The sequence below is a fragment of the Scyliorhinus torazame genome, chromosome 2 (assembly GCF_047496885.1).
Source record: "Scyliorhinus torazame isolate Kashiwa2021f chromosome 2, sScyTor2.1, whole genome shotgun sequence".
Taxonomy (NCBI): domain Eukaryota; kingdom Metazoa; phylum Chordata; class Chondrichthyes; order Carcharhiniformes; family Scyliorhinidae; genus Scyliorhinus; species Scyliorhinus torazame.
Window position 1 is genome coordinate 183,868,898 of NC_092708.1, and position 26,430 is coordinate 183,895,327.

Sequence of the window (26,430 nt, forward strand, 5' to 3'; positions counted from 1 at the left end):
GGGTTTCCTCCCACAGTCCAAAGATGTGCAGGTTAGGTGGATTGGCCATGCTAAATTGCCCTTAGTCTCCAAAAAGGTTGGGTTGGGTGGGGTTGCGGGGATAGGGTGGAGGTGTGGGCTTAAGTAGGGTGCTCTTTCCAAGGGCCGGTGCAGACTCGATGGGCCAAATGGCCTCCTTCTGCACTGTAAATTCTGGATACTATGAAACCGGAGCACCTGGAGCAAACCCACGCAGACAGGGGAGAACGTGCAGACTCCACACAGACATGACCCAAGCCGGGCCCCCACCCCCGGGATGTCCAGTCCCTCAATCAGCCACTGAGTGCCTTTGATCAAGGGACTCCCAGAGCCGCTGAGCTGGCTGCACAATTTTACTTGTGCGTGGCCATAAATTCACCTGCAGCTGGGTTGATACCAGTGGTGGCAAGACGAGACCCTTAAGTAATCATTAATTGGCCACTTAAGGGCTTCAATCGGCAGCAGAGTGGGATGTTCTACCATGGACATTCCTGCCCAGAACTTAATTCGGGTGGAGGGTTCAGGTATGACACTATCCCACCCAAGTAAATGCCCTTCCCTCCTCCAAGTTTACCATCCACGAGAGCACAAGATTCTAACCCAAATGTCACTTAATTAAAACAGCCTGATGAAAAATTTTAATAGTTGATTTCTGGGGATGGGATAGGCACAATCTTAGAAGTAAATCTACATTATATAAATCAGGTGGAATGTGTAAGACCAAGAACGAAAGCTTAATTTGATGACACTCTTTGTGAAACGTAATTGTTATTCATCTTGCAAGCAAGGTAAATTTGCCTCCTTCAGTGAATACGTATAAGAAGTTATATTTTCTTTGGAACAAATTGCCTACATTTGCAGATGTACAAACTTTTTTTCTATTCAGACATGTGCCAAAGGAAAATATAACAATTTATTTCCTTTATATATCCAAATAACTTTAATTTAATTTAACTTTTTTTAATGACATGTTTATCACAGTAGATGAGATGACTGAGTAAACACATTTGATGGACTTGGAAAGTTGGGTTAAGTACAGTAAGTGGTACAAGTAGATGAGTGACTTTTTGCAGCAAGTGATTTTTTTTACTGTTCAAAACCTCTCATTTTCACAACTTCTACAGTATTCTCAGTATATCATCCTGTTGTGCATAACTGAATATAAAAGTTGGGTTTGATTAGGCCCTGTTCTCAATCACTTGCCCTCGTCGTAAGGGCAGCATGTTGAAACACCAATGGCAATGAAGGGGTGAGCTACAGGTTGTGCCCACAATGTAACTAAATGCCCAATCACTGCCATGTCATTGCTGAACAGAAGCTAGGAACTGACTGGGTAATGAAATAAATAACGCTGCCATTCCTGGAACTGACTGCTGTTTCCAGCATTTAGGCGCAGTGCAAAATGACTAAAAATAAGAAAGGGAGGGAATATAGACACCTCAAATTGTGAGTCTTGTCCTCCTCATTGCTAAAAATAAAGTCTTATTTCTGTGCCAAGCAATATCATGGAATATTTACCAAATCTATCTTCCAGCTTAATTTTTCACCACATTTTCTGCTCCCAAACCCCTCTTTTGAAGGCAGCGCCGAGTACAGTCAATAAGCGCTAGGTACACTCTGGTGCCTCGCTGAAGGAGACTATGAGAACCTTAACAGTGAGTATCACAGGTTACCTGAGCCTTGAGTACTGGTTGTATAAGGCTCAACTCTGCAAAATCACTGTATAATAACCTGGAGTGAGAAACTCAATTAGTTTTTACTGCTTAACTTCCAAAACCACTTACAGACCTAGTGTCACCATGGCTTAAATTAGATAATTAAGCTCTGACTAGATTGAATTTAAAAAAAAATAACAACAATAACTTGTATTTACCTTGCACCTTCAACATGATCAAACGTCAGAGGAGCACTATGACACCGAGGCACGTAGGGATATTTACCAATAATAATCTTTATTGTCACAAGTAGGCTTACATTAACACTGCAATGAAGTTACTGTGAAAAGCCCCTGGTCGCCACATTCTGGCACCCTTTCGGGAACACCGAGGGAGAATTCAGAATGTACAATTCAGCTAACAAGCATGTCTTTCGTGGGTCAGATGAACAAAGGCTCGGTTAAAGAGTTGGGTTTTAAGGAGTGCCTTAAAGAAGGAAGATGACCCCAAGGTTTTTGACCCTGTTCCAGTGCCTCCCCGTGTTTATCCCGAAGGCTTTTTTCAGGCGGATTAACAGGAGTATAATGGGGTTTGTGTGGGCGCGAGGAACTCCAAGAGTGAGAAGGGTGTTCCTGGAGCAGAGTAGAGATAGGGGGGAACTGGCACTGCCCAACCTCTGTGGGTACTACTGGGCCGCCAATGCGACAATAGTGCGCAAGTGGGTGATGGAGGGGGAGGGGGCGCTGCATGGAAGAGGCTGGAGATGGAGTCCTGTGGGTACGAGTCTGGGGACGCTGGCAACGCTGCCGCTCCCTCCAAGGAGGTATACCACGAGTCCGGTGGTGGTGGCGGCCCTCAAAATTTGGGGGCAGTGGAGGTGGCATAGGGGGGGAAGTTGGGGCCTCGGCGTGGACCCCATTACGGGGGAACCACCGGTTCGCCCCAGGAAGAACAGGTGGAGGGTTTTCGGGGGGGCACAGGGCAGGGATATGAAAGTTGGGGGATCTGTTTGTGGACGGGAAGTTCGCAAGCTTGGGTGAGCTAGAGGAGAAACACAGGCTCACCCGGGGAACACCTTCAGGTACTTACAGGTAAGGGCGTTTGCCAGACGGCAGGTGGTGGAATGCCCGCGGCTACTGCCACACACAGTACAGGACAGGGTGCTCTCGGGGGGGGGGTTGGGTGGGAGTGGGGAAGATCTCGGAAACTTACCAGGTGATGCAGGAGGAGGAGGAGGCCTCGATGGTGGAGTTGAAAGGTAAGTGGGAGGAGGAGTTGGGAGAGGAGATCGAAGAAGTGACGTGGGCAGATGCCCTAGGGAGGGTGAATTCTTCCTCTTCGTGCACGAGGCTCAGCATCATACAGTTTAAGGTGCTGCACAGGGCACACATGACCGGGACAAGGATGAGCTGGTTCTTTGGGGGTGAGGACAGGTGTGTTAGGTGCTCAGGGAGCCCAGCAAATCACACCCATATGTTCTGGGCATGCCCAGCGCTGGAGGAATTTTGGAAGGGCGTAGCGAGGACGGTGTCGAGGGTGGTAGGATCCAGGGTCAGACCGGGCTGGGGGCTCGCAATATTTGGGGTGGCAGAGGAGCCGGGAGTGCAGGAGGCGAAAGAGGCCGGAATTCTGGCCTTTGCGTCCCTGGTAGCCCGGCGAAGGATTCTCCTTCAGTGGAAAGATGCGAGGCCCCCAAGCGTGGAATCCTGGATCAGCGATATGGCAGGGTTCATTAAATTGGAGAGGGTGAAATTCGCCTTGCGAGGGTCGGTACAAGGGTTCTTTAGGCGGTGGCAACCGTTTTTAGACTTTCTGGCAGAACGATAGACATTGGTCAATGGCAGCAGCAGCTCGGGGGTTGGGCGGGGTTACTTTATTTTTGTTTATTATATTTACACTGGAGGGTCTGAGGGGGTGCATACACCTGTTGTCTTAAGTCGGGGTGTTAATGTTAATTTATTATTTATGTACGGTGGGGGAGGGGTTTGGGGGGTTGCTTTTTTAGATTGTGTTTTGTACTTGACCCTGTTGGGTTCTTTTTTCTTTCTCATTTTGTTATTGATATTTTATGAAAACCTTGAATAAAAATTATTTTTTAAAAAAAGAAGGAAGATGAGGTAGAGAGGCGAAAAAGGTGTAAGGAGAGAATTGTATTTTTGACACAAAACATGAGCTTCTGACCACATGTTCATGCCATCATTAACAACACCTGTTTCTGTTGTGCAATGTACTTTGGGATAACACAGGCTGCAATTGGATGCAGCTTTAACCAAAAGATACTCCAGACCTTGAAATTTGTTCAATCTGATTTATTGAACCAGTAGCACAGTTAGCACAATTCTCTATGTGTTTGACTCTCTGCTATCCTAAGTGTGGTTACTCTGTTTGACTGAACCAGACTAGCTCTTAGCCACGTGCTGGAGGTGTGATACTGTACATACACCCTGACTCACTCTGTAGATGTTCATCAGTGGAAAGAGGCGGAGTGTGAGTGCCTCGTGTCTTTAATAGTGAGATACCACCCCTAAGTGTCCTGCCTGCTCATTGGTCATGTCCTGTTTTCTGTGTTCATTAGCTGCCTGTCTGTGCTTGTCTGTACTTCATTATCTGCATGTCTGCATATCATGACATCTCCCCCTTTATAAAAAATGTTTTGTTGGCATATAGGAACGTACTTGCATGTGGTGGCATATATTAACATATTTACAAGCGGTGGCATATGTGAACGTACTTACATGTGAAGACAGCTGTCTAATGTGAGAAAACAGAACATTGCAAACAAAACAAATGTTCATAAGTCCAGTCTCTGGGGCTTGCGTCTGATCCTTGTCGACTGCCGGAGAGGTGGTGGTGGGGACGACGGCGCCTTGACAGGCGGGATGGAAACCTGACTGTTGGCCTCGTAGTTCGAGGTATCAGGAGGTGCCAAAACAACGGACGGAAACGGAGTAGAAAGCGGTTGCAGGCAGGCAACTTTGCGCAGTGCCCGTCTGTTTCGTCGCACAACAGAACCATCAGCCATATGTACAACATAAGGGTGGGGCACAGCCTGCCGAACAACGACAGCTGGAGCAGACCAGCCACCATCCGGTATCTTGATCCTTACAGTGTCTGCCGGGGATAACACTGGCAAATCGGTGGCATGAGCATCATAGCCCTGCTTTTGCTGGTTTCGGAGTTGCTGCACCTTCTGCAGCACCGGGAGGTGATCCAGGCTGGGCAAGTATATGGCTGGAAATGTCGTCCGCAGGTCCCTGTTCATCAGGGGTTGAGCCGGCAACATGACAGTGGGGTTGCCCTGTACGCAGGCAATGCGAGGTAGATGTCAGAATCAGAATCCGTGGCCTTGCAGATGAGCTGTTTCACAAGGTGCACCCCTTTTTCAACCTTCCCATTGGACTGCAGATAGTGTAGGCTGGAAGTGACATGTTTGAAATGGTATGACTTGGCAAACATAGACCACTCGTGGCTGTTGAAGCACGGGCCATTTTCACTCATGACAGTGAGTGGGATACCATGCCTGGAGAACGTCTCCTTACAGGCCTTGATGACGGTCCGAGATGTGAGGTCTGAGAGCTTCACGACTTCAGGGTAATTGGAGAAACAGTCAATAATTAACACATAGTCACGACCATTCGCACGAAAGAGGTCGATGCCAACCTTGGACCACGGGGAGGTCTCGAATTCATGCTGCTGGAGCGTCTCCTTGCTCTGCGCTGGCTGGAAGCATTGACAGGTCGCACAGTTGAGGACCATGTTCGAGATGTCCTGGCTAATACCGGGCCAGTAGTTAGCCTGCCTGGCTCTGCGTCTGCACTTCTCGACGCCCAGGTGTCCCTCATGGATTTGGCGGAGCACCTGGCTCTGGAGACTGAGTGGAGTGACAATCCGGCCCAGCTTGAGGAGGATACCATCAGTCACCGTCAGGTCATCCTTGACATTGTAAAATTGAGGGCACTGCCCTTTCTGCCAGCCATTGGCGAGGTGGTGCATGACACGCTGCAAGAGGGGGTCTTTGGCTGTCTCCTCGCGGATACGAACCACCTTCTCATCAGACGCCGGGAGGGTGCTAGCACACAGCTGCACCTGTGATTCAATCTGACGGATGATTTCCAGCAGTTCACTAGGCAATGTAATGGAGCGGGACAATGCATCAGCGATGATGAGCTCCTTGCCAGGCTTGTACACCAAGTCAAAGTCGTAACTTCTGAGTTTGAAGAGGATGCGCTGCAACCGAGGCGTCATGTCGTTCAGGTCCTTGTGGATAATGTGGACCAGAGGCCTATGATCCGTCTCGACTGTGAATGTCGGCAGGCCGTAGACATAGTTGTGAAACTTGAGAATGCCAGTGAGGAGACCCAGGCATTCCTTCTCTATTTGCGCATTCCTTGTTTCGGTGGGCGTCATGGCCCTCGATGCGTAGGCTACCGGTGCCCAGGATGAAGTGTCATCGCGTTGAAGCAGCACCGCACCGATGCTATCCTGGCTCGCATCTGTCGAGATCTTCGTCTCCCTGCCTGGGTCGAAAAATGCCAAGACGGGTGCAGTGGTGAACTTGGCTTTCAGTTCCAACCACTGCCTGATGTGCTGCCTCCCACTCAAAGGCAGTATTCACTTTTTCACCAGGTTTCGTAGGGCCGTGGTGTGAGGGGCCAGGTTTGGGATGAACTTGCCCAGAAAATTGACCATGGCCAGAAAGCGCAACACCGCCTTCTTGTCTTCAGGGACCGTCATGGCTTTGATGTCTGTGTCCGGGCGCACGCCCTTCTGAGAGATCTGGTTACCTAGGAACTTGAGTGTCGACATGCCAAAGCAACATTTGGACCTGTTCAGCTTCAGGCCATTGGCATGGACACGGCGGAATACCTGCTGGAGACGGGAAACATGCTCTTCAGGGGTCGTGGACCATATGATGATGCCGTCCACGTACACACGAACCCCTTCAATGCCCTCCATCATCTGCTCCATGATGCGATGGAAGATCTCCGATGCCGAGACAATGCCAAACAGCATGTGATTATAGCAGTATCTGCCAAACGGTGTGTTGAAGGTGCAGAGCCTTCTGCTGGACTCATCCAGCTGGATTTGCCAAAATCCATGTGACGCTTCTAACTTGGTGAAAAGACTTGCGTGTGCCATCCCACTGGCGAGTTCCTCACGCTTCGGGATGGGGTAGTGTTCACGCATTATATTCTTATTGAGATCCTTGGGATCAATGCAGATGCGCAGGTCTCCCGAAGGCTTTCTAGCTCATGCCATCGAGCTGACCCAGTCAGTCGGTTCGGTTACCTTGGAAATGATGCCCTATTGCTGAAGATCCTTGAGCTGTCCCTTCAGACGCTCCATCAGCGGAGCCGGGACCCGGCGTGTATGCGTGGGCCACTGGCTTGGCATCAGGTCGTAGCAGAATCTTGTATTGATATAGCAGCGTGCCCATCCCGTCGAACACATCCGGATACTGAGCGAGGATGTCGTCAATGCCGGCCTGAAGACCCACATTGGAGGATGTGGTTGTGTAAACCCGCTGCACGAAGTTCAGCTGCTTGCAGGCATGCGCCAAGTAGGGATGTCCTGTTTGGCTTGACAATTTCAAAACGTAACTGTGCATGGGTACTCCGGTTGGAGGCGAGTAGATGGCAGGATCCCAGTGCCGTGATGGCTTACCCGTTGTAGTCCAGGAGCCTGCAGGCTGCTGGAAGGACCTTTGGGGGCTTCTTGATGCATTTGAAATCTGCCTGTGAGAGGAGGTTGGCAGAAGCACCTGTGTCCAGTGTAAACTGGATGGAGCAGTGGTTGACCTGCATCACCGCACGCCATTCGTCCGCAGAATCCACAGCGAGGATGGATTGAATTTGTGAGAGTTGGATGTGGCATATTCACATATTGGAGTCCAGGCATTCTTCCTCTGGATCAGTTGTGCTGCCAGGATCAAAATCCTGTAATCGCTGTTGCACACTGAACGCGCCATTGTCTGAATTGGGAGCGCTGGCCCCTGACTGGTGGTGCAGACCTGCACAAGGCTGCATAGTGTCCAGGCTTCCCGCAGTTGAAACATCGCCTGCCGCTTGCAGGGCAGTGTTTCTTTAAGTAGGCGTTGCCGCAGTTCGAGCACGTCATGACATCGGCGTCCTGACGCTCCGAGCGTCGTCGCACATGCGCAGTGCAGGTGTCGGCTGCTTCGTTATCCCACATGCGTGGAGCCCCGGGGAAAGCACGCAAAAGCTGCTTTCATCAATGCTGAGGCGCTGCATCCAGGAGATGGCCTGCACATTCTCAGCCTCGTGGGAGGCAAGTTTCTCATTTTCAGCCGATTTGTACTGGGCAAAGTGATTTTTGGCATGATCATGCACTGTGCATGTTTCAGTCACGACTGACAGTGTCATATGCTTGATTTTCAGTAGCTGCTCTCTCAGAGGATCAGAGTGAATGTCAGAGAGGTTGGGACTGTACTTCTTAAAGAGAAGAAGGCTGAGAGGAAATTTGATAGAAGTGTTCAAAATCATGAGGAGACAGAAGAATAGGTGGGAAGAAACTGTTCCTGCTCATAGAAGGATCAAGAACGTGAGGGCACAAATTTAAAGTAATTTTCAGAACAAGCAAACATGATGTGAAAAAAACTTTTTCACCCAGCGATTGGTTGGGGTCTGGAATGCGCTGCCTGGAAGGAGGCAGATTCAATCGAAGCATTCAAGAGGGCATTAGATGATTATTTGAATAGAAACAATGCAAGGGTATGGGGAAAAGGCAAGGGAATGGCACAAAGTTATAATGCTGATGTGGATAGCCAGTGCAAACAGGGTGGGCTAAACTGCTTCCTTCTGCGATTCTGTGAAGTACCCAAGCAAATCTTACGACTGGATTCTGCGGCCGTGCCAGCCCGGCGACTGGAAATTACCGCCTGAGATCAATGGGCCTTTACGTGCTCCACGTCCCACCTTTGGTGATCTTGCATCAGATGGGGCAGGAGAATCCAGTCCTTAAAAACTCGCAATTGTATTTATAACTACAGAGTTCAGATGCAGCACACTTCAGAAATTTTTACTGTTTCATTTTCCACATTTACTATACAGTTCATTTGCAAACTCAAAATTAAATAGCAAAGAAATACATTTAATAATTAGCTTTATAGTCTCAAACTATTTTCCAAAGGTCTTTGTTTCAAGAGGATTAGAAATTAAAACTGGAATGAACTAGAATTTCTTGAATGAATGAGCATTAATAAGAAATTACGCATCCACAACAATTTAATAATAGTATTTGACTGAATCTCCTAATCTTTGTGAGTAAATATAAGTCTTAATTCATTTCTAAATTTGCCAATAGACTGTGCAAAATGTGAATGATCCTTATATAAAGTAAAGTCGTTATAGTCCCAGGTGACCACAGGCTGCTTTCCCCTTTCAGTGAGAAAGCTGACTGGTGGTGGTTTAACCTGAGGATCACCACATCTCCGGCAAGGGGCAAGGTTACGAAGGCAGGGCCTTCATGCATAACCTCAGCCGGGAATTGAACCTGCACTCTTGGCCTTGCTCTGCATTACGAACTGGCAGACCAGCTAACTGAGCTAAACAGGTCACCAAACATTTCAAATGTCAACCACAAATATTCATAAGAAAGAAAAATGTAAACTGAGGCGTTTTGGAAGTATCCTAATGTGCATTTAAGCATGAAATACACTTCCAGTGGAGGCATAAAGTCCAGAACTGTGAACGACCCATCGCAATCTCTTTCGGTGTGAAGATATTTTGAAAATTTCTTGAAGATATGTTTGTTGATGTAAAAACTGAGAACATTAAAAAAAAATAAAGCCCAAGCTCCAAAAATATAAATGACTGGTGGAAGCGTACCACATTCTTTCAAAGTGCCAGGCTTTGACTGAAACCAGTTGTGTAGCTCTCTAGCTGCACAGACCAGATTTCACCCCAAACTTTGAGCCTCTCTGAAGAAAACAAATGAGTGGGTGAGGCTTTTGCCATCATTCTCGCAGGGCAGGATAGAGCCAGCAAGAACAGAGATGAGAACTGAATATCAACTCCGCCCGCTGCAATCATTGGGCTCTCGCTCCCCCCCCCCCCCCCCCCCCCCCCCTCCCCTGTGAAATTATCGCCGGAGTTCACTGCCTGCACCCCGGCGCTGCAAGTTCCATCTCAATGGGCTCGGCGCTCCCCTCTCCATCACCCGTATAATGCTTTGTGGGTGTCAACTTGGTGAAGTCGCCAGCGAGAGGCATGGAAAATCAGGAAATCGATTTCTCTGGAGAGAACCACGTTTCTCGATTCTCTCCGGATTTTCCTCTCATGTCGCTGTTCTCTCTGATGGCAAATGTGGGCTAAAATTTGCATCCAGCCCCTATGTTATGAGATAAAACCATGCAGCAACATATGGCCCATGCACTAGATTTTATGATAAATCTTCAACCTTGTTGAAAGATTTGAAATGCTGTAGTCAGGTTTGCATTTCAAAAGTGATATGTTTGTTGATCCTAATAACCCTTTTGTGTTCTTAAAAATTCCAATGTTCATTTTTTCTATCTCCATGTGTAAAAGCTCTGGCATAATTTGTAACATTCATTTTGTTAGCTAGTTACACACATGAACTTTGCGTAGTGATCGGGAATCATTCCTAGCCACTGAAAGGGAAAGATAGCTTTGCGTCATTGAATGTGATTGTTATCAATGGGCTACTTGCCTTGGCAGAGACAAAACCATTTTGTTTAAGCAATATATTGCGGATACTAGAAATCTGAAAAGTTAACTGTTTCTCTGTCCTCAGATGTTGCCAGACTTGCTGAATATTTCCAGCATTTTCTGTTTTTATACTTAGGTGGTTACCTGTAACCTATTACAGTAATCAATCAACCACTTACTAAAATGGCTATTGCAACCCCCTTAATGGTCTACCAGGTTTACCCAACGGGTACAGAGCTATATAGAACAAAATATTGCTACAGTATGTTGAGCTCATCAGTACCCTGGTTTAGGGAGATATAAATTCGCATTGGTTCCCACTCATAATTGCTATCCAGTAACCAAAACAGAAAGCGAGCATGTACAGATCTCAGTTGGGAATCGGGTTAGGTTCAGTTGCAATGCTGTGTGACTCGACTGCCAACACCCTGCACATGAGGCCAGCAGATTGATGGTCGTCCTAGTGAGGAGTCAACACTGGGAAAAGATGGGAAAGAATTGAGGAAGAAACACCTTGTTTGTAGATGAATTTGTGATAAAAATTGAACTGGCCCTACAGAATTGTGCTTTATACTGGTTTAAAGTTGTTTAATTGGAGCAGATTGCTTCACAGTGAATTGTACTTTTGAACGAAAGGTTCAGGATTATTGTTACAAAATGTAATTTCTGGTGTTTGATCTAACAGCATCTGAGCCAAACCTAAAGGTACGCTCCAGACTAAAACAGAAAGTGGCAGAGAGAAGAAGTAGCCCTTTACTTCGGAGAAAAGATGGCAGCGCCATAACCACACTTAAAAAGAGACCCATGGATGTTCCAGGTATGTCAATAGCAGCTGTTCGTGTTTCCTGTGTTTATACATTGGTGTCAATTCCTGATAGATTATTTCTCCTGAGCTGGTATAGCCATTGTGTTACTGTTTGAAAAAGTTCTAAATAATTTGTATAAATTTGCATCTACGTGTTTAATAATGTTTTGAGCCTCCTACCACAGTTACCCTGTATTAGTTGATCGCATTAACCTGCACATTTCAGGAGGTTATGGTATTACGGCTTTTCACAGTAACTTCATTGCAGTGTTAATGTAAGCCTACTTGTGACAATAAAAAGATGATAATTATTATTATTATAATACTGTTGAAGATCACTCCTGACGCATCATCTTGAATACCTTAGAATTTGCCAGACCTATTCAAAAGAAGTGGGCCCTTCAGCTCACGTGATTTGATCCTTTCAATCTGAATGTTTTCATATTACCCCTCGCTTTCTATTTCTTGAATTAGCTGTGTCCTGTTCTCTGGACTACCATTGCTGACAACTAATTCTATTGATCACTGTCTGTGTAAAGAAATGTATCTTGGCATCTCTTACTAATTTGTAATTTTGAACCAGTGTTCTAGCATATCCGAATGCATTGTTTCACGTTACTTTTTTTATTCTATTAAGTAGCTTGTATGTTTCCCCTTGAGATGTTTGTTTTTGAAGCTGCAGGAGCTCTAGCTTATTGTAGTTCTCTGCACTGCCTCAAGGCTCTGCAGGGAGCATTGTGTCGCAGAGATATGAATGGTGTGTGGCTCTCCAGGTGGGTCTGACCAGACACTGTACGGTAAATGTGACCACTACAGATTTGAACTCAAATTCTTACTTTTGTTGCAGAATTTGATTGAGAATACGGTTTTAAATGCTACATTTATTTGTCAATACCTCTTAATCATGGCAATAACACTCACTATCCTGATGGTAAATAATTTAATACTTAAGATACAGGCTGTCAAAAGGCAATTAAAATCATTATCCCTCAAAGTGTAGACGACGAACAAATTTAGTGTTTTGGCTTAACTTTAACAAAAACATATATGACTAAAACTACTTAAAGATTGATAGACCATGGTGAAATATTGAACCTGATTTTAACTTATCACAATCAGAAGGATTTATAAAGGGAAAACTTGCTCTGCTTTAGCGAAAGGGAAGTGGTACTAATTGGCCAGCTTCTTTAAAGAGGTGACACAGGCACAATGGGCTGAATAGCCTCCAACACCATATGATTCAAAGAATTTGCATTATACAACACCTTTCCTGACCTCAGGATGTTCAAAAGCACTTGATAACCAGTTAAGTACTTTTGAAAAGTGGGCACTGTCATAACACAGAAAACACAGCAGCCAAATTGTGTTGTGGAAGCTCCCAAAAACAGCAATATCATAATGACCAGATAATCTGTTTTTAGTGATGAAGGGCAACACAGTAGCACAGTGGTTGGCACTGCTGCCTCACACTTCCAGGGTCCCGGGTTCAATTCCAGCCTTGGGTGACTGTGTGGCGTTTGTACTTTCTCTCAGTGTCTGCATGGGTTTCCTCCGGGGGCTCCGATTTCCTCCCACAGTCCAAAGATGTGCAGGCTGGGTGCATTAGCCATGCTAAAATTGCCCATAGTGTCCAAAGAAAGGTTAGGTTTGGTTACAGGGTGGAGGTGGGCTTAAGTAGGGTGCTCTTTCCAAGGGCCAGTGCAGACCCGATGGGCTGAATGGCCTCCGTCTGCACTGTAGGGATTCTATGATTGAGGAATTGTCCGGAACAATGGGGAGAATTCCTTTGCTCTTTTTTGAAACAGTCCCATGGGATCTTGTACATTTCTTGAGAGGACAATTTAAAGTCTCACTGAAAGATTGTACCTCTGTATACCATTCCCTCAGTACTGCACTGGAATGTCAGCCTAATCTTTGTGCCCAAGTTTCTGTCATGAAGATACAATCTTCTGACTCCGAGGCGAGAGTTCTACAAAGTCACAACTGGCATTGCTATTATAAGACCTGTATCCCTGATTTTCAGGTTTATACTGTCTGATTACACAATGACTTAGTGGGGCAGGCAGAGTTCCATACTCAAGTTGTGGGATAGTTATGTTTCTAATGTCCTGGAAATACAATGAGATGTTACATAAATGCATATTCCGTCTTTCCAGTCATTGCAGATTAATTATTGTTTAATATGCAGTACATTGACTGCAGTCAATGCTCACTGCTAGTGGTGTAAAACCACTTCTTTCAGGCAATTCATTAACCACTAATTTTTTTTATTCTCTAGAAAACTAGTGGCATTGTTCTGCAAAGTTGGGTATATTTTCCTCCCACAGTCCAAAGGTTTGCAAGTTAGGTGGATTGGCCATGCTAAATTGCCCCTTACTGTCCAAAAAGTGAGGTGGGGTTACTGGGTTATGGGAATAGGGTGGGGCGTGGACCTAGGTGGGATGTTATTTCAGAGGGATAGTGCAGACTCGATGGGCCGAATGGCCTCCTGCACTGTAGGGAATCTATGAATCTAATTATAAACATATCCAGTCACTAAATTTAACCATATTTCGACCATTGAGCAAAGCACAATGCAGTCCTCCCAACCTCATATCTGAAAATATCATTGTATTAAAGTAGACTTGCCTTAGTGCCTATTTTGTTTCTTCCTTCTCCTCCATTTAAAGTGTTAACTCCTTTATGGAGTATGGTTCTTTGTATAAATTTAGACAGTGAATGTCCCCAGCCTATTCAACAATGCAAATTGCATCTGTGGTCTCACTCAATGTCCACATGCGTATCTGGATAGTAATTGCACTCTCCAAAGAGAAGGAAGTAAAGATGATTTTAAAAATCTTGGTCGCAGGGGCGGAGAATGGGGTCTCAGACCCGCAGCGCCGGGACACGATTCTCCGCGGACCGGAGAATCACTGCCAACCGCACGCGGTCGACGCGGCGCTGGTTGGGGGCCGTTGAAACAGGCCCCCGCGACGATTCTCCGCAATCGACCGGCTGAATTCCGCCAACGTGGTTCCGGTATGGTTCCACCCAGCGGGAGCTCGGACCTGCAGCCGTGCTGGCCGTTGGGGGGCGGGGGGAGGGGGGCGGGGGGGGGGGGGTTCAGACTCCGGTGATGGATGTGCAGCAATTTCCTCCAATTAAATGTGAGAAGACCAAAGGCATTGTCTTCAGCCCCCACTGTAAATTCCATTCCTTAGCCACCGAGTCTTTTGAGATATGCCTCTGACCACATATCTATGGCACCACTAAGGAAAATAAACAGCCCTATTTGTTAGATATCTGTGTTTATAAAACTGTTGCTTATAGACTTATGTGGCGGCATGGTAGCACAATGGTTAGCACTGTTGCTTCACAGCGCCTGGGTCTATGGTTCGATTCCTGGCTTGGATCACTGTCTGTGTGGAGTCTGCACGTTCTCCCTGTGTCTGCATGGGTTTTCTCCGGGTGCTCTGGTTTCCTCCCACAAGTCCCGAACGACGTGCTTGTTAGGTGAATTGGACATTCTGAATTCTCCCTCTGTGTACTTGAACAGGCGCTGCAATGTGGTGAAGAGGGACTTTTCACAGTAACTTCATTGCAGTGTTAATGTAAGCCTACTTGTGAAAATAAAGATTTTTATTATATACCAATAAAAGGTGTAAATGTGACCAATTGTCAGGAATGTTATCAATAAGTCCAACTCATCTTCAGAGATACAGAAAGATATGTAGTGCCATCTAGGCTTCAAGAAATGAAAGTACATTTAAGTACAAAAAATATAAAAGTTTTGAGACCACTTTGCCTGAGCTTTATATCAATACTATTATAGCAGTGTTACATGGTCAGGGACGAAGCTATAAATATATCCTGAATTTGGAATATTGATATTGGATTTTGACTGGAGTTTATTAGAACTCTTCAGTGGGGTAATGCACACTAAGTGGCAATAGATGTTCTTTCTCTATGTGGTCCATAATAGTTCTAAATCAGTCTGCTGTCATTTGGATAGCATAAGAGAAACATTTTAATGATGATGAGAACAATCTATCACCCACAAAGTACCATGCGATTCAAAACAATGTCGGACAACAAATAGGCTTAACCTACTACCATTGTGGCAATGCCATTTTCTCATCGTTGCACACGGAATTCAAAGTTTCAACTTCATAAATTAGTTGCATAGTGACAGATGGTTGCTGTGCCACTCTCCGTGAATCTGACTTATAGAGGTGAATGTTGAGACATTGATCTGTTTTCAATTTGAATTGTATAGGACGCAAATGGCTGTGATCTGTTTATGACACTGATCTATGTTTCAGCTGCCCTTAGACCTTTCTAATGGAAAAAGTGGCTAGTTTGTATTTCATAATGTAAGGTATATCCTTCTAGAAAAGTACATCTTGCCAGAAGATCATGTGTAATTTGTATAGTTCATCTGCATATCGTTAGGCTTCGATCCTTCTAATTTCAAATTTCTAAAGCAGTAGCAAGTAGGGGTGTTAGAGTAGGAGAAATGTCTTCCTTTGGAATTTCCGGTCATCCTGTGGGCACGGTCGAAGAATCCCACCCTGTGCTTTCCTGCATTCCTCCAAAAGAGGTTCATGGATTTATCTTTCCTCTGTAAAGGATTCTGAAAACAATTCAAAGGTGGCCTTGTCAATTTTCAGAAACATAAAAGGATTATGAGATCTATGCTATTGGAGCATGGCTTGACATGCATTGTGTCTGATTCATACGGTGCGTCACAAAGGGGAGCTGATGTTGTTTCAAACCAAGGAAGGCTTTGCCCCAAGATCTAGAAAGGATGGAGACAACCAATAATGTGGCCTTTGTTTTTGTGCTAACTCTGACTCCACAAAAAGATGGCTCAAAAATTAGTATCATACTGCTGCTGGTGGTAAATCACATTTCACCACTTTACAGTAAGGCTGATCTTTCTCCACTAGATGTAAGGACGTGAGAAACCTTCAGCAAAAGCAGTACTCCCCTTTCTTTTTAAAAAAAAGTTGTGTAACCAAGGTGAAAGACCAATGCCTGCAGTGCAAGAAACAGGAGTTAAAGGAGGAAACTATTTGTGAGACTTGGTTTCAACATATTGTGGATGTAGGAAAGTAAAATGAGTGCAGTAGGACCACAATGGTAATTTGTGTATGGAGCCAGAGGATGTAGGTGGGGTTCTAAATGAATATGTTGTGTCAGTGTTCACTTGTGAAAGGGACAGTGTGGGCATAGAAATCCGGGAGAAGGACTACAATAAAATTAAAGAGATTAAGATAGACAGAGAAGCCTGGCAGGCTGAAAGGTAAACAAATTTCCAGGGTCAGATGAAATGTATCCCAGGCTGTTGAGTGAGGCAAGGGAGGAAATAGCAGGGGCACTGGCAGTAATGTTCTATTCCTCTCTGGCCACAGGAAAGGTGCTGGAGAACTGGAGAGAGGATAGCCAGTGTGGTACTATTATTCAGGAAGAGAGGAAGGAATAAACCAGGAAACTACAGGCCAGTCAGCCTAACCTCAGTGGTGGGGAAACTATTGGAAGCAATTCTGAGACAGAGAATTAATCTGCATATGGAGAGGCAGGGATTAATTATGAACAGTTAGCATGGTTTTGTAAAGGAGAGGTGATGTCTGACCAACTTGATTGAATTTTGTGAAGAGGTGACCAGGTGTGTAGATGAGGGAAATACATTTGATGTAGTCTACTTGGACTTCAGCAAAGCTTTTGATAAGATCCCACATGGGGACTGATAGCGAAGGTAAGAGCCCATGGGATCCAAGGAAATTTGGCAAACGTGGATCCAGAATTGGCTGAGTGGCAGGAAGCAGAGGGTGATGGTCAAGGGTATTTTTCTGACTGGAAGCCCTATGTCCAGTGGGGTCCCACAGGGATGAGTGTTGGTGCCCTTGCTGTTTGTGGTTTATATAAATGATTTAGATATGAATGTAGGAGGGCTGATCAGTAAGTTTGTAGATGATATGAAAATTGGTGGGGTGGTAAATAGTGAGAAGGATAGCCTTTGATTACAGGAGGATATTGACAGGCTGGTCAGATGGGCTGATCAGTGGCAAATGGAATTCAATCTGGATAGGTTTGAGGTGCATCTGGGCAGACTAAAAAGCCATGGGAATACATGATAAATGGCAGGACCCTGGAAAGCACCGAGGATCAGAGAGACCTTGGTGTGCATGTACATCTGTCCCAAGGTAGCAGAGCAGGTGGTTAAGAAGGCATATGGTATACTTGCCTTTATTAGCCGAGGCATAGAGTTGAAGAGCAGGGAGGCTATGCTAGACCTATATAAAACGTCGGTTAGGCCGCAGCTGGAGTATTGTGTGCATTTCAGGAATCCACATTATACGAGGGATGTGATAACACTTGAAAGGGTCCAGAGGAGATTTACCATAAGACCATAAGACATAGGAGCAGAAGTAAGGCCATTCGGCCCATCGAGTCCACTCCACCATTCAATCATGGCTGATTTCAACTCCATTTACCCGCTCTCTCTCCATAGCCCTTAATTCCTCGAGAAATCAAGAATTTATCAACTTCTGTCTTAAAGACAATCAACGTCCCGGCCTCCACCGTCCTCTGTGGCAATGAATTCCACAGACCCACCACTCTCTGGCTGAAGAAATTTCTCCTCATCTCTGTTCTAAAGTGACTCCCTTTTATTCTAAGGCTGTGCCCCCGGGTCCTAGTCTCCCCTGCTAATGGAAACAATTTCCCTACGTCCACCCTATTTAAGCCATTCATTATCTTGTAAGTTTCTATTAGATCTCCCCTCAACCTCCTAAACTCCAATGAATATAATCCCAGGATCCTCAGACGTTCATCGTATGTTAGGCCTACCATTCCTGGGATCATCCGTGTGAATCTCCGCTGGACCCGCTCCAGTGCCAGTATGTCCTTCCTGAGGTGTGGAGCCCAAAATTGCTCACAGTATTCTAAATGGGGCCTAACTAATTCTTTATAAAGCTTCAGAAGTTCATCCCTGCTTTTATATTCTAAGCCTCTTGAGATAAATGACAACATTGCATTTGCTTTCTTAATTACGGACTCAACCTGCAAGTTTACCTTTAGAGAATCCTGGACTAGGACTCCCAAGTCCCTTTGCACTTCAGCATTATGAATTTTGTCACCGTTTAGAAAATAGTCCATGCCTCTATTCTTTTTTCCAAAGTGCAAGACCTCGCACTTGCCCACGTTGAATTTCATCAGCCATTTCTTGGACCACTCTCCTAAACTGTCTAAATCTTTCTGCAGCCTCCCCACCTCCTCCATACTACCTGCCCCTCCACCTATATTTGTATCATCGGCAAACTTAGCCATAATGCCCCCAGTCCCGTCATCTAGATCGTTAATATATAAAGAGAACAGCTTTGGCCCCAACACTGAACCCTGCGGGACACCACTCGTCACCGGTTGCCATTCCGAAAAATAACCTTTTATCCCAACTCTCTGCCTTCTGCCTGACAGCCAATCGTCAATCCATGTTAGTACCTTGCCTCGAATACCATGGGCCCTTATTTTACTCAGCAGTCTCCCGTGAGGCACCTTATCAAAGGCCTTTTGGAAGTCCAGATAGATAACATCCATTGGCTCGCCTTGGTCTAACCTATTTGTTATCTCTTCAAAGAACTCTAACAGGTTTGTCAGGCACGACCTCCCCTTACTAAATCCATGCTGACTTGTCTTAATCCAACCCTGCACTTCCAAGAATTTAGAAATCTCATCCTTAACAATGGATTCTAGAATCTTGCCAACAACCGAGGTTAGGCTAATTGGCCTATAATTTTCCATCTTTTTCCTTGTTCCCTTCTTGAACAGGGGGGTTACAACAGCAATTTTCCAATCCTCTGGGACTTTCCCTGACTCCAGTGACTTTTGAAAGATCATAACTAATGCCTCCACTATTTCTTCAGCTATCTCCTTTAGAACTCTATGATGTAGCCCATCTGGGCCTGGCGATTTATCAATTTTTAGACCTCTTAGTTTCTCTAGCACTTTCTCCTTTGTGATGGCTACCATATTCAACTCTGCCCCCTGACTCTCTGGAATTGTTGGGATATTACTCATGTCTTCTACTCTGAAGACTGACGCAAAGTACTTATTTAGTTCCTCAGCTATTTTCTTGTCTCCCGTCACTAGATTACCAGCGTCATTTTGGAGCGGCCCAATGTCTACTTTTGCCTCCCGTTTGTTTTTAATGTATTTAAAGAAACTTTTACTATCATTCCGAATGTTACTGGCTAGCCTACCTTCATATTTGATCCTCTCTTTCCTTATTTCTCTCTTTGTTATCCTCTGTTTGTTTTTGTAGACTTCCCAATCTTCTGACTTCCCACTACTCTTTGCCACATTATAGGCTTTCTCTTTTGCTTTGATGCATTCCCTAACTTCCTTTGTCAGCCATGGCTGCCTAAACCCCCCTCTGATAACCTTTCTTTTCTTTGGGATGAACCTCTGTACTGTGTCCTCAATTACTCCCAGAAACTCCTGCCATTGCTGTTCTACTGTCTTTCCCACTGGGCTCTGCTCCTCGTCGATTTTCGTCAGTTCCTCCCTCATGCCCCTATAGTTACGTTTATTTAACTGTAACACCTTTACATCTGATTCTACCTTCTTTCTTTCAAATTGGAGATTGAATTCTACCATATTATGATCACTGCCTCCTAAGTGTTCCCTTACTTTAAGATCTTTAATCAAGTCTGGCTCATTACATAACACTTAAGTCCAGAATGGCCTGTTCCCTCGTGGGCTCCATCACAAGCTGTTCCAAAAAGCCCTCCTGTAAACATTCAATGAATTCCCTTTCCTTGGGTCCACTGGCAGCATTATTTACCCAGTCCACCTGCATATTGAAGTCCCCCATGATCACTGTGACCTTGCCTTTCTGACATGCACTTTCTATTTCGTGGTGCATTTTGTGCCCCCGGTCCTGACCACTGTTAGGAGGCCTGTACATAACTCCCATTATGGTTTTTTTGCCTTTGTGGTTCCTCAACTCTACCCACACAGACTCCACATCATCTGACCCTATGTCGTTTAGTGCTATTGATTTAATTTCATTCCTAATTAACAAGGCAACCCTGCCCCCTCTGCCCACCTCTCTGTCTTTTCGATAGGTTGTGAATCCCTGGATGTTTAAATGCCAGTCCTGAACCCCCTGCAACCACGTCTCTGTGATCCCTACCACATCATACCTGCCAGTCACAATCTGGGCCACAAGCTCATCTACCTTGTTTCGTACACTGCGCGCATTTAAATGTAGCACCTTTAATTCTCTATTGACCGTCCCTTTTTGTTTTCTTAGTGTGGTGGACCTTGGTTTACTGAGCCTTTCCATACACTGTGTCATATTTTGTGGGATTGGGACTATCGTAACCTCTCCTGAGTTATGTCTTTTCGTGCTTTTTTGTATTCCTAAGCAGCTACGCTTCCCACTGATTACTTCACCTCTTGGTTCCCTGACTTTCCCTTCCCTCCCCCCCCCCCCCAATCTCTAGTTGAAAGTCCTATTGACCACCCTATTTACTCTTTTCGCCAGAACACTGGTCCCAGCTTGGTTCAGGCGGAGACCATCCCAACGGTATAGGTCCCCCCTGTCCCAGAACTGATGCCTGGACTGGTGAGTTTTAGTTATGAAGAGAGATTGGATAGACTTGGATTATTTTCCTTAGAGCAGAGGTGATTGAGGGGGGGCATGATTCAGATGTATAAAAATATGAGAGGCATAGATAGAGTAGACAGGAAGAAGCTTTTTCCCTTGGTGGAAGGATCGATGACCGGGGGCATAGATTTAAGATAAGGGGCAGGCGGTTTAGAGGGGATGTGAGGAAAAAACCTTTAACCCAAAGGGTGGTGGGGATGTGGATAACACTGCCTGAAAGAGTGGTAGAGGCAGAGACACTCTTATCTTTTTTTTTTTATTTAATTTTTTAAATTTAGAGTACTCAATTCATTTTTTCCAATTAAGGGGCAATTTAGCCTGGCCAATCCACCGAGCTTGCACATTTTTGGGTTGCGGGGCGAAACTCACGCAAACACAGAGAGCCGGGAGCGAACCTGGGACCTCGGCGCCGTGAGGCAGCAATGCTAACTACTGCGTCACCATGCTGCCCGGGATTAGAATAGTTAGTGGTTGTTTTTGACTAGTGCAGATTCGATGGGCTCGATGTGCTGGGTGACTCTTTGACTAGATGGAGTATTTTAACTTAGAATGAACAAGGACATCTGGTGGCGGCCATGGAGGAGTAGGTCGCACATTTGATAGCTCCGGCCTGTGATGGACTTTTGGACCTTTTTCTCCCGTTTGTTTCCTGATTTTATTGGATAAATCGGTGGAGACAGTGAGGGGAAATCCCCCTCCAGTGTATGGAGAATTGGACCAGAAGTGGCCGTGTGAGAAGACAAAGTTCTACAAGGAAGACACGAGCAGAGCTGGTAACACGGGACAGCATGGCGGAGAAGCAGGACCACAGGGAGACGGCACAGTGGTCGATGGAGCAGCTGGTGAAGTTTTTTGAAGATTGCTTCGCCAAGCTTAAGAAGGACACGCTGGACCCGATCAAGGCTTCGATTGATCAGGTGGTGCAGAGTCAAGAAACCCACGGACGTGCGATCCAGGAGGTGGAGAAAAAGGTGTCCGAGCACGAGGAATACCTAACTGTGCTGGAGACCAAGGTGGAGATGATGAATGACCACCAGAAAATAATGCAGGAGAAGCTGGAGGACTTGGAGAACAGATCCAGGAGGCACAACCGGAGAATCGTCAGCCTCCTTGAGGGCAGTGAGGGATCGGATGTGAGGGCCTATGTGACGAACATGCTGGAGAAGTTGATGGGGGGGGTGGGGCTTGCGTGTTTGCGCATTTGAGGGAGCTGAATGGAGAATTGGACCAGAAGTGACCGTGTGAGAAGACAATGTTCTACAAGGAAGACGTGAGCAGAGCTGGTAACACGGGACAGCATGGCAATGTTACAAGAGACACATCTAAAGGCTATAGACCAGACTAGATTGCGAAAGGGGTGGTTTGGCCAAGTATTCCACTCCGGGCTGGAGACCAGGAGGGTAGCGATTTTGATCAATAAACGGGTGGCATTCGAGGCAGGGAGAATCGTGTCAGACACGGGGGGTGGGGGGGGGGGGTGGGGGGTGCATAATCGTGAGTGAGAAGCTGGAGGGGGGTGCGGGTGGTACTCGTGAACGTATATGCTCCGAATTGGGACGATGTGGAATTTATGAGGCGGGTTTTAGGTACGATCCCAGACTTGGAGTCACACAACTTAATCATGGGGGAGATTTTAACACAGTCCTTGATCCGGAATTGAACTGGTCAAAATTCAGGACAGGGAGGGTGCCAGCCGTGACAAAGGAATTAAGTGGTTTATGGAACAGATGGGGGGAGTTGACCCATGGAGGTTTGCATGGCCAAGGGCGAAGGAGTTTTCTTTTTTCTCCCATGTCCACAAGGTATACTCTCGCATCAACTTTTTTGTTCTGAGCAGGTCTCTAATACCGGGGGTGGTGGAGACTGAGTACTCGGCAATCGCAGTGTCGGATCATACCCCACATTGGGTGGATCTACAGGTTAGTTTGGAGAGAGGACAACGTCCGCTATGGAGGCTGGATGTGGGGTTGTTAGCAGACGAACGATCTGTGGGCGGGTGAACAATTCCATCCAAAACTACCTGGAAACAAATGATACGGGGGAGGTCTCTGCAGCGACGGTCTGGGAAGCTTTGAAGGCAGTGGTCAAAGGGGAATTAATCTCGATACGGCCCACAGAGAAAAGGTGGAACGGGCTGAGAGGGACAGGTTAGTTGAGATACTCCAGGTGGACAGGAGATACTCGGAGGCCCCGGACGCGGGGCTACTGAGGGAGCGGCAGAGGCTACATGCGGAGTTTGGGCTATTGACCACAGGGAAAGCAGTGGAACAGTTGAGGAAGGCAAGGGGGGCGATCTATGAGTACGGGGAAAAGGCAAGCAGAATGTTGGCGCACCAGCTCAGGAAAAGAGAGGCGGCTAGGGAGATAGGTAAAGTAAAGAGTCGAGCCGGTAATACTGTCCTGGGCCCAGCGGGGTAAACGAGGTGTTTAAGGACATCTATAGTAAATTATGAGAGTCGGAACCCCCGGTTGGGGTAGAGGGGGTGAGGCAGTTTTTGGATCAGTTGAGGTTCACGAGGGTGGTGGAGGACCTGGTGGAGGGGCTGGGAGCCCCAATTGAGATTGAGGAAATAATCAAGGGGCTGGAGGGCATGCAGTTGGGCAAGGCCCCGGGGCCTGACGGCTACCCAGTGGAATTCTCTTAGAAGTTTTCAGAGATATTGAGCCCACTGCTGGTGAGGACATTTAATGAAGCAAGAGAGAAGGGAGTCCTCCCACAACAATGTCGCAGGCCTCGATTTCATTGATCCTGAAACGGGTGAAGGATCCAGAGCAATGCGGATCAAAAGGCCAATTTCTCTACTGAATGTGGGCGTAAACTGCTGGCTAAGATACTGCCACAAGGAAAGAGGATTGTGTCCCGGGGGTGATAGGGGAAGGCCGAATGGGATTTGTGAAGGGCAGGCAACTCACGTCCAATGTTCAAAAGCTTTTAAATGTTATTATGAAGGCCTCAGAAGGAGGGGAGATGGAGGTGGTGGTAGCGATGGATGCGGAGAAGGTTTTTGATCGGGTGGAGTGGGATTACCTGTGGGAGGTGCTTCGAAGGTTTGTGTTTGGTTAGGGCTTCATTGACTGGGTGCGGTTGCTCTATCAGGCACCAGTAGCGAGTGCGTACGAACTGGCTGAGGTCTGGGTATTTTAAACTATACCGAGGGACAAGGCAAGGGTGACCCCCCTCCCCGCTACTGTTTGCTCTGGTCATAGAGCCATTGGCCATGGCGTTAAGAGCCTCTAAGAACTGGAAAGGGCTGGTTTGGGGTGGGGTGGGGGAGGAGGGGGGGTGGGGGTGGAGCACCGGGTCTCGCTTTACGCAGATGACCTGCAGTTGTATATTTCAGACCCGTTGGAGGGGATGGGGCAAGTTATGCAGATCCTCGGGGAATTTGGTAATTTTTCGGGGTGTAAATTGAACATGGGGAAAAGCGAGATGTTCGCGATCCAGGCAAGAGGGCAGGAGAAGAGACTGGGAGAGCTGCCATTTAGAATAGTAGGAAGGAGCTTTCGATATCTGGGAATCCGTGTGGCATGGGAATGGGAGGCACTGCACAAGTTAAACCTATCCCGGCTCGTAGAACAAATGAAAGCGGACCTTAAATGATGGGATATGCTCCCGCTATCACTGGCGGGGAGGGTACAGACTGTGAAAATGATGGTCCTCCCCAGATTTCTGTTTGTGTTTCAGTGCCTCCCCCATCTTCATCCCGAGAGCATTTTTTAAATGGGTAAATAAGGTTATTTTGGGCTTTGTGTGGGCGAGTACAACCCCGCGAGTGAGGAAGGTATTGCTGGAGTGCAGTCGGGGGGAGGGTGGGTTGGCGCTGCCGAATTTTTGCAATTACTACTGGGCGGCTAATATAGCCATGATTAGGAAGCAGGTAGTGGGGGAGGGGTCGGTGTGGGAGCGAATGGAGGCAGCGTCATGTAAAGACACTAGTTTGGGAGCCCTGATAACAGCACCTTTCATGTTCTCGCCGACCTGATTCTCCACAAGGCCGGTGGTGGTGGCGGCTCTGAGAATCTGGGGGCAGTGGAGGAAATATAAGAGAGTGGAGGGAGCATCGGTTTGGACCCCGATTTATAATAATCATCAGTTTGTATCGGGTGGGCTGGATGGTGGCTTCCGGAGATGGCAAAGGGCAGGAATTAGGAGGATGAGGGAAACCTATTTATAGACGGGAGCTTCCCCAGCTTGAAAGCCTTGGAGGATAAATTTGAATTGCCAGCAGGGAATGGGTTTAGGTATCTGCAGGTGCGAGACTTCTTGAGAAGGCAGTTTTCGGCCTTCCCCCCCGCTGCCGCCACAGGGGATACAGGATTAGAGTAGTCTCCAGTACCTGGGTGGGAGATGGGTGGGAGAGGGGAGGTATCAGATATCTACCAAGAAATTTTGGAATCGGAGGAAACTCTGGTGGAGGAGCTTAAGGGCAAGTGGGAAGACGAGCTAGGAGGAGAGATAGAGGCGGGTCTGTGGGCGGATGCCCTAAGCCGGATTAACACATCCTCATCATGTGCCAGGCTTAGCCTGATACTGTTCAAGGTAGTCCACCGGGCACACATGACGGTGGCCCGGATGAGCAAGTTTTTTGGGGTAGAGGACAAGAATGCGAGGTGCACAGGAAGCCCAGCAAATCATGTCCTTATGTTTTGGGCATGCCCGAAGGTAAAGAGGGTTTTGCCAGGGTTTCCCTAAGGCAATGTCCAGGGTACTCAAAACACAGGTGATGCCGAGTCCGGAGGTGCCAATCTTTGGAGTGTCGGAAGAGTCAGGAGTTCAGGGGGCGAAAGAGGCTGACGTCTTGGCCTTTGCCTCCCTGGTAGCCCAGAGATGGATCTTGTTAATGTGGAGGGACTCAAAGCCCCCGAGCGCAGAGACCTGGGTTAGTGACATGGCTGGGTTTCTCAGTCTCGAGAAAATAAAGTTCGCCTTACGAGGCTCAATGGTCGGGTTCACCCGGAGGTGGCAGCCGTTCGTTGACTTTCTCGGGGAAAACTAAAATGTCAGCAGAAGCAGAATTCCAAAAGTGGGGGAGGGGGGGTAGGGCTAGACTGTTGTTTTATTGTTGGGGGGGTGTGAAGATTGGGATGGGGGTGGGAATGCTTATTGTACTATGTGTATGTCGCTGTTATTGTTATTATTATAAAAACTTGCAAATACCCTAATAAAAATATATTTTTTTAAACTTGGAATGAACAAAATAGAGAAATTCATAAGAAAACTAGTGAATCTTTGTAGTATCATGAGAAAGACAAGGTAGGTTGTCAAAAGAGAGATGGGTCAACAATCAACTGCCTCCCACTCCGGGAATCAATCCAGTGAACTTTCACTACTCGCCCTCTTTGAGGAAAATGTATCCTTCTTTAGTCATGAGGATTAAAGCTGTACACAGTACTAAAGGTGTGGGCTTACAAAAACCATGTGTAGTTGCAGCATGAATTCCCTACCCTTATACTGCAATTCCCTTCAGTAAAGGCTCGCATACCTAATCGTTTGCTGTACTTGCATGTTAACTTTCCGTCATTAGTGTAAAAGACACCCAAACCCCTTTGAATGCAAACATTTATTAGTCTTCTCCCCATTTAAAAATATTCAGCTTTTCTATTCTTCCTACC

At 46.5% G+C, this 26,430-nt stretch overlaps 1 protein-coding gene across 11 annotated transcripts in view; it reads left to right on the forward strand.

Annotated features, from left to right (window-relative positions):
- The window catches only part of hdac4 (histone deacetylase 4), a 780,143-nt gene that overhangs the window by 528,389 nt on the left and 225,324 nt on the right, over nucleotides 1–26,430 (forward strand). For all 11 annotated transcript variants that reach the window (XM_072481039.1, XM_072481057.1, XM_072481031.1 and 8 more), the window contains one exon: nucleotides 11,046–11,177. In XM_072481039.1, coding sequence (XP_072337140.1) covers nucleotides 11,046–11,177 — 132 coding nt within the window. The remainder of the gene's footprint in view (nucleotides 1–11,045; nucleotides 11,178–26,430) is intronic.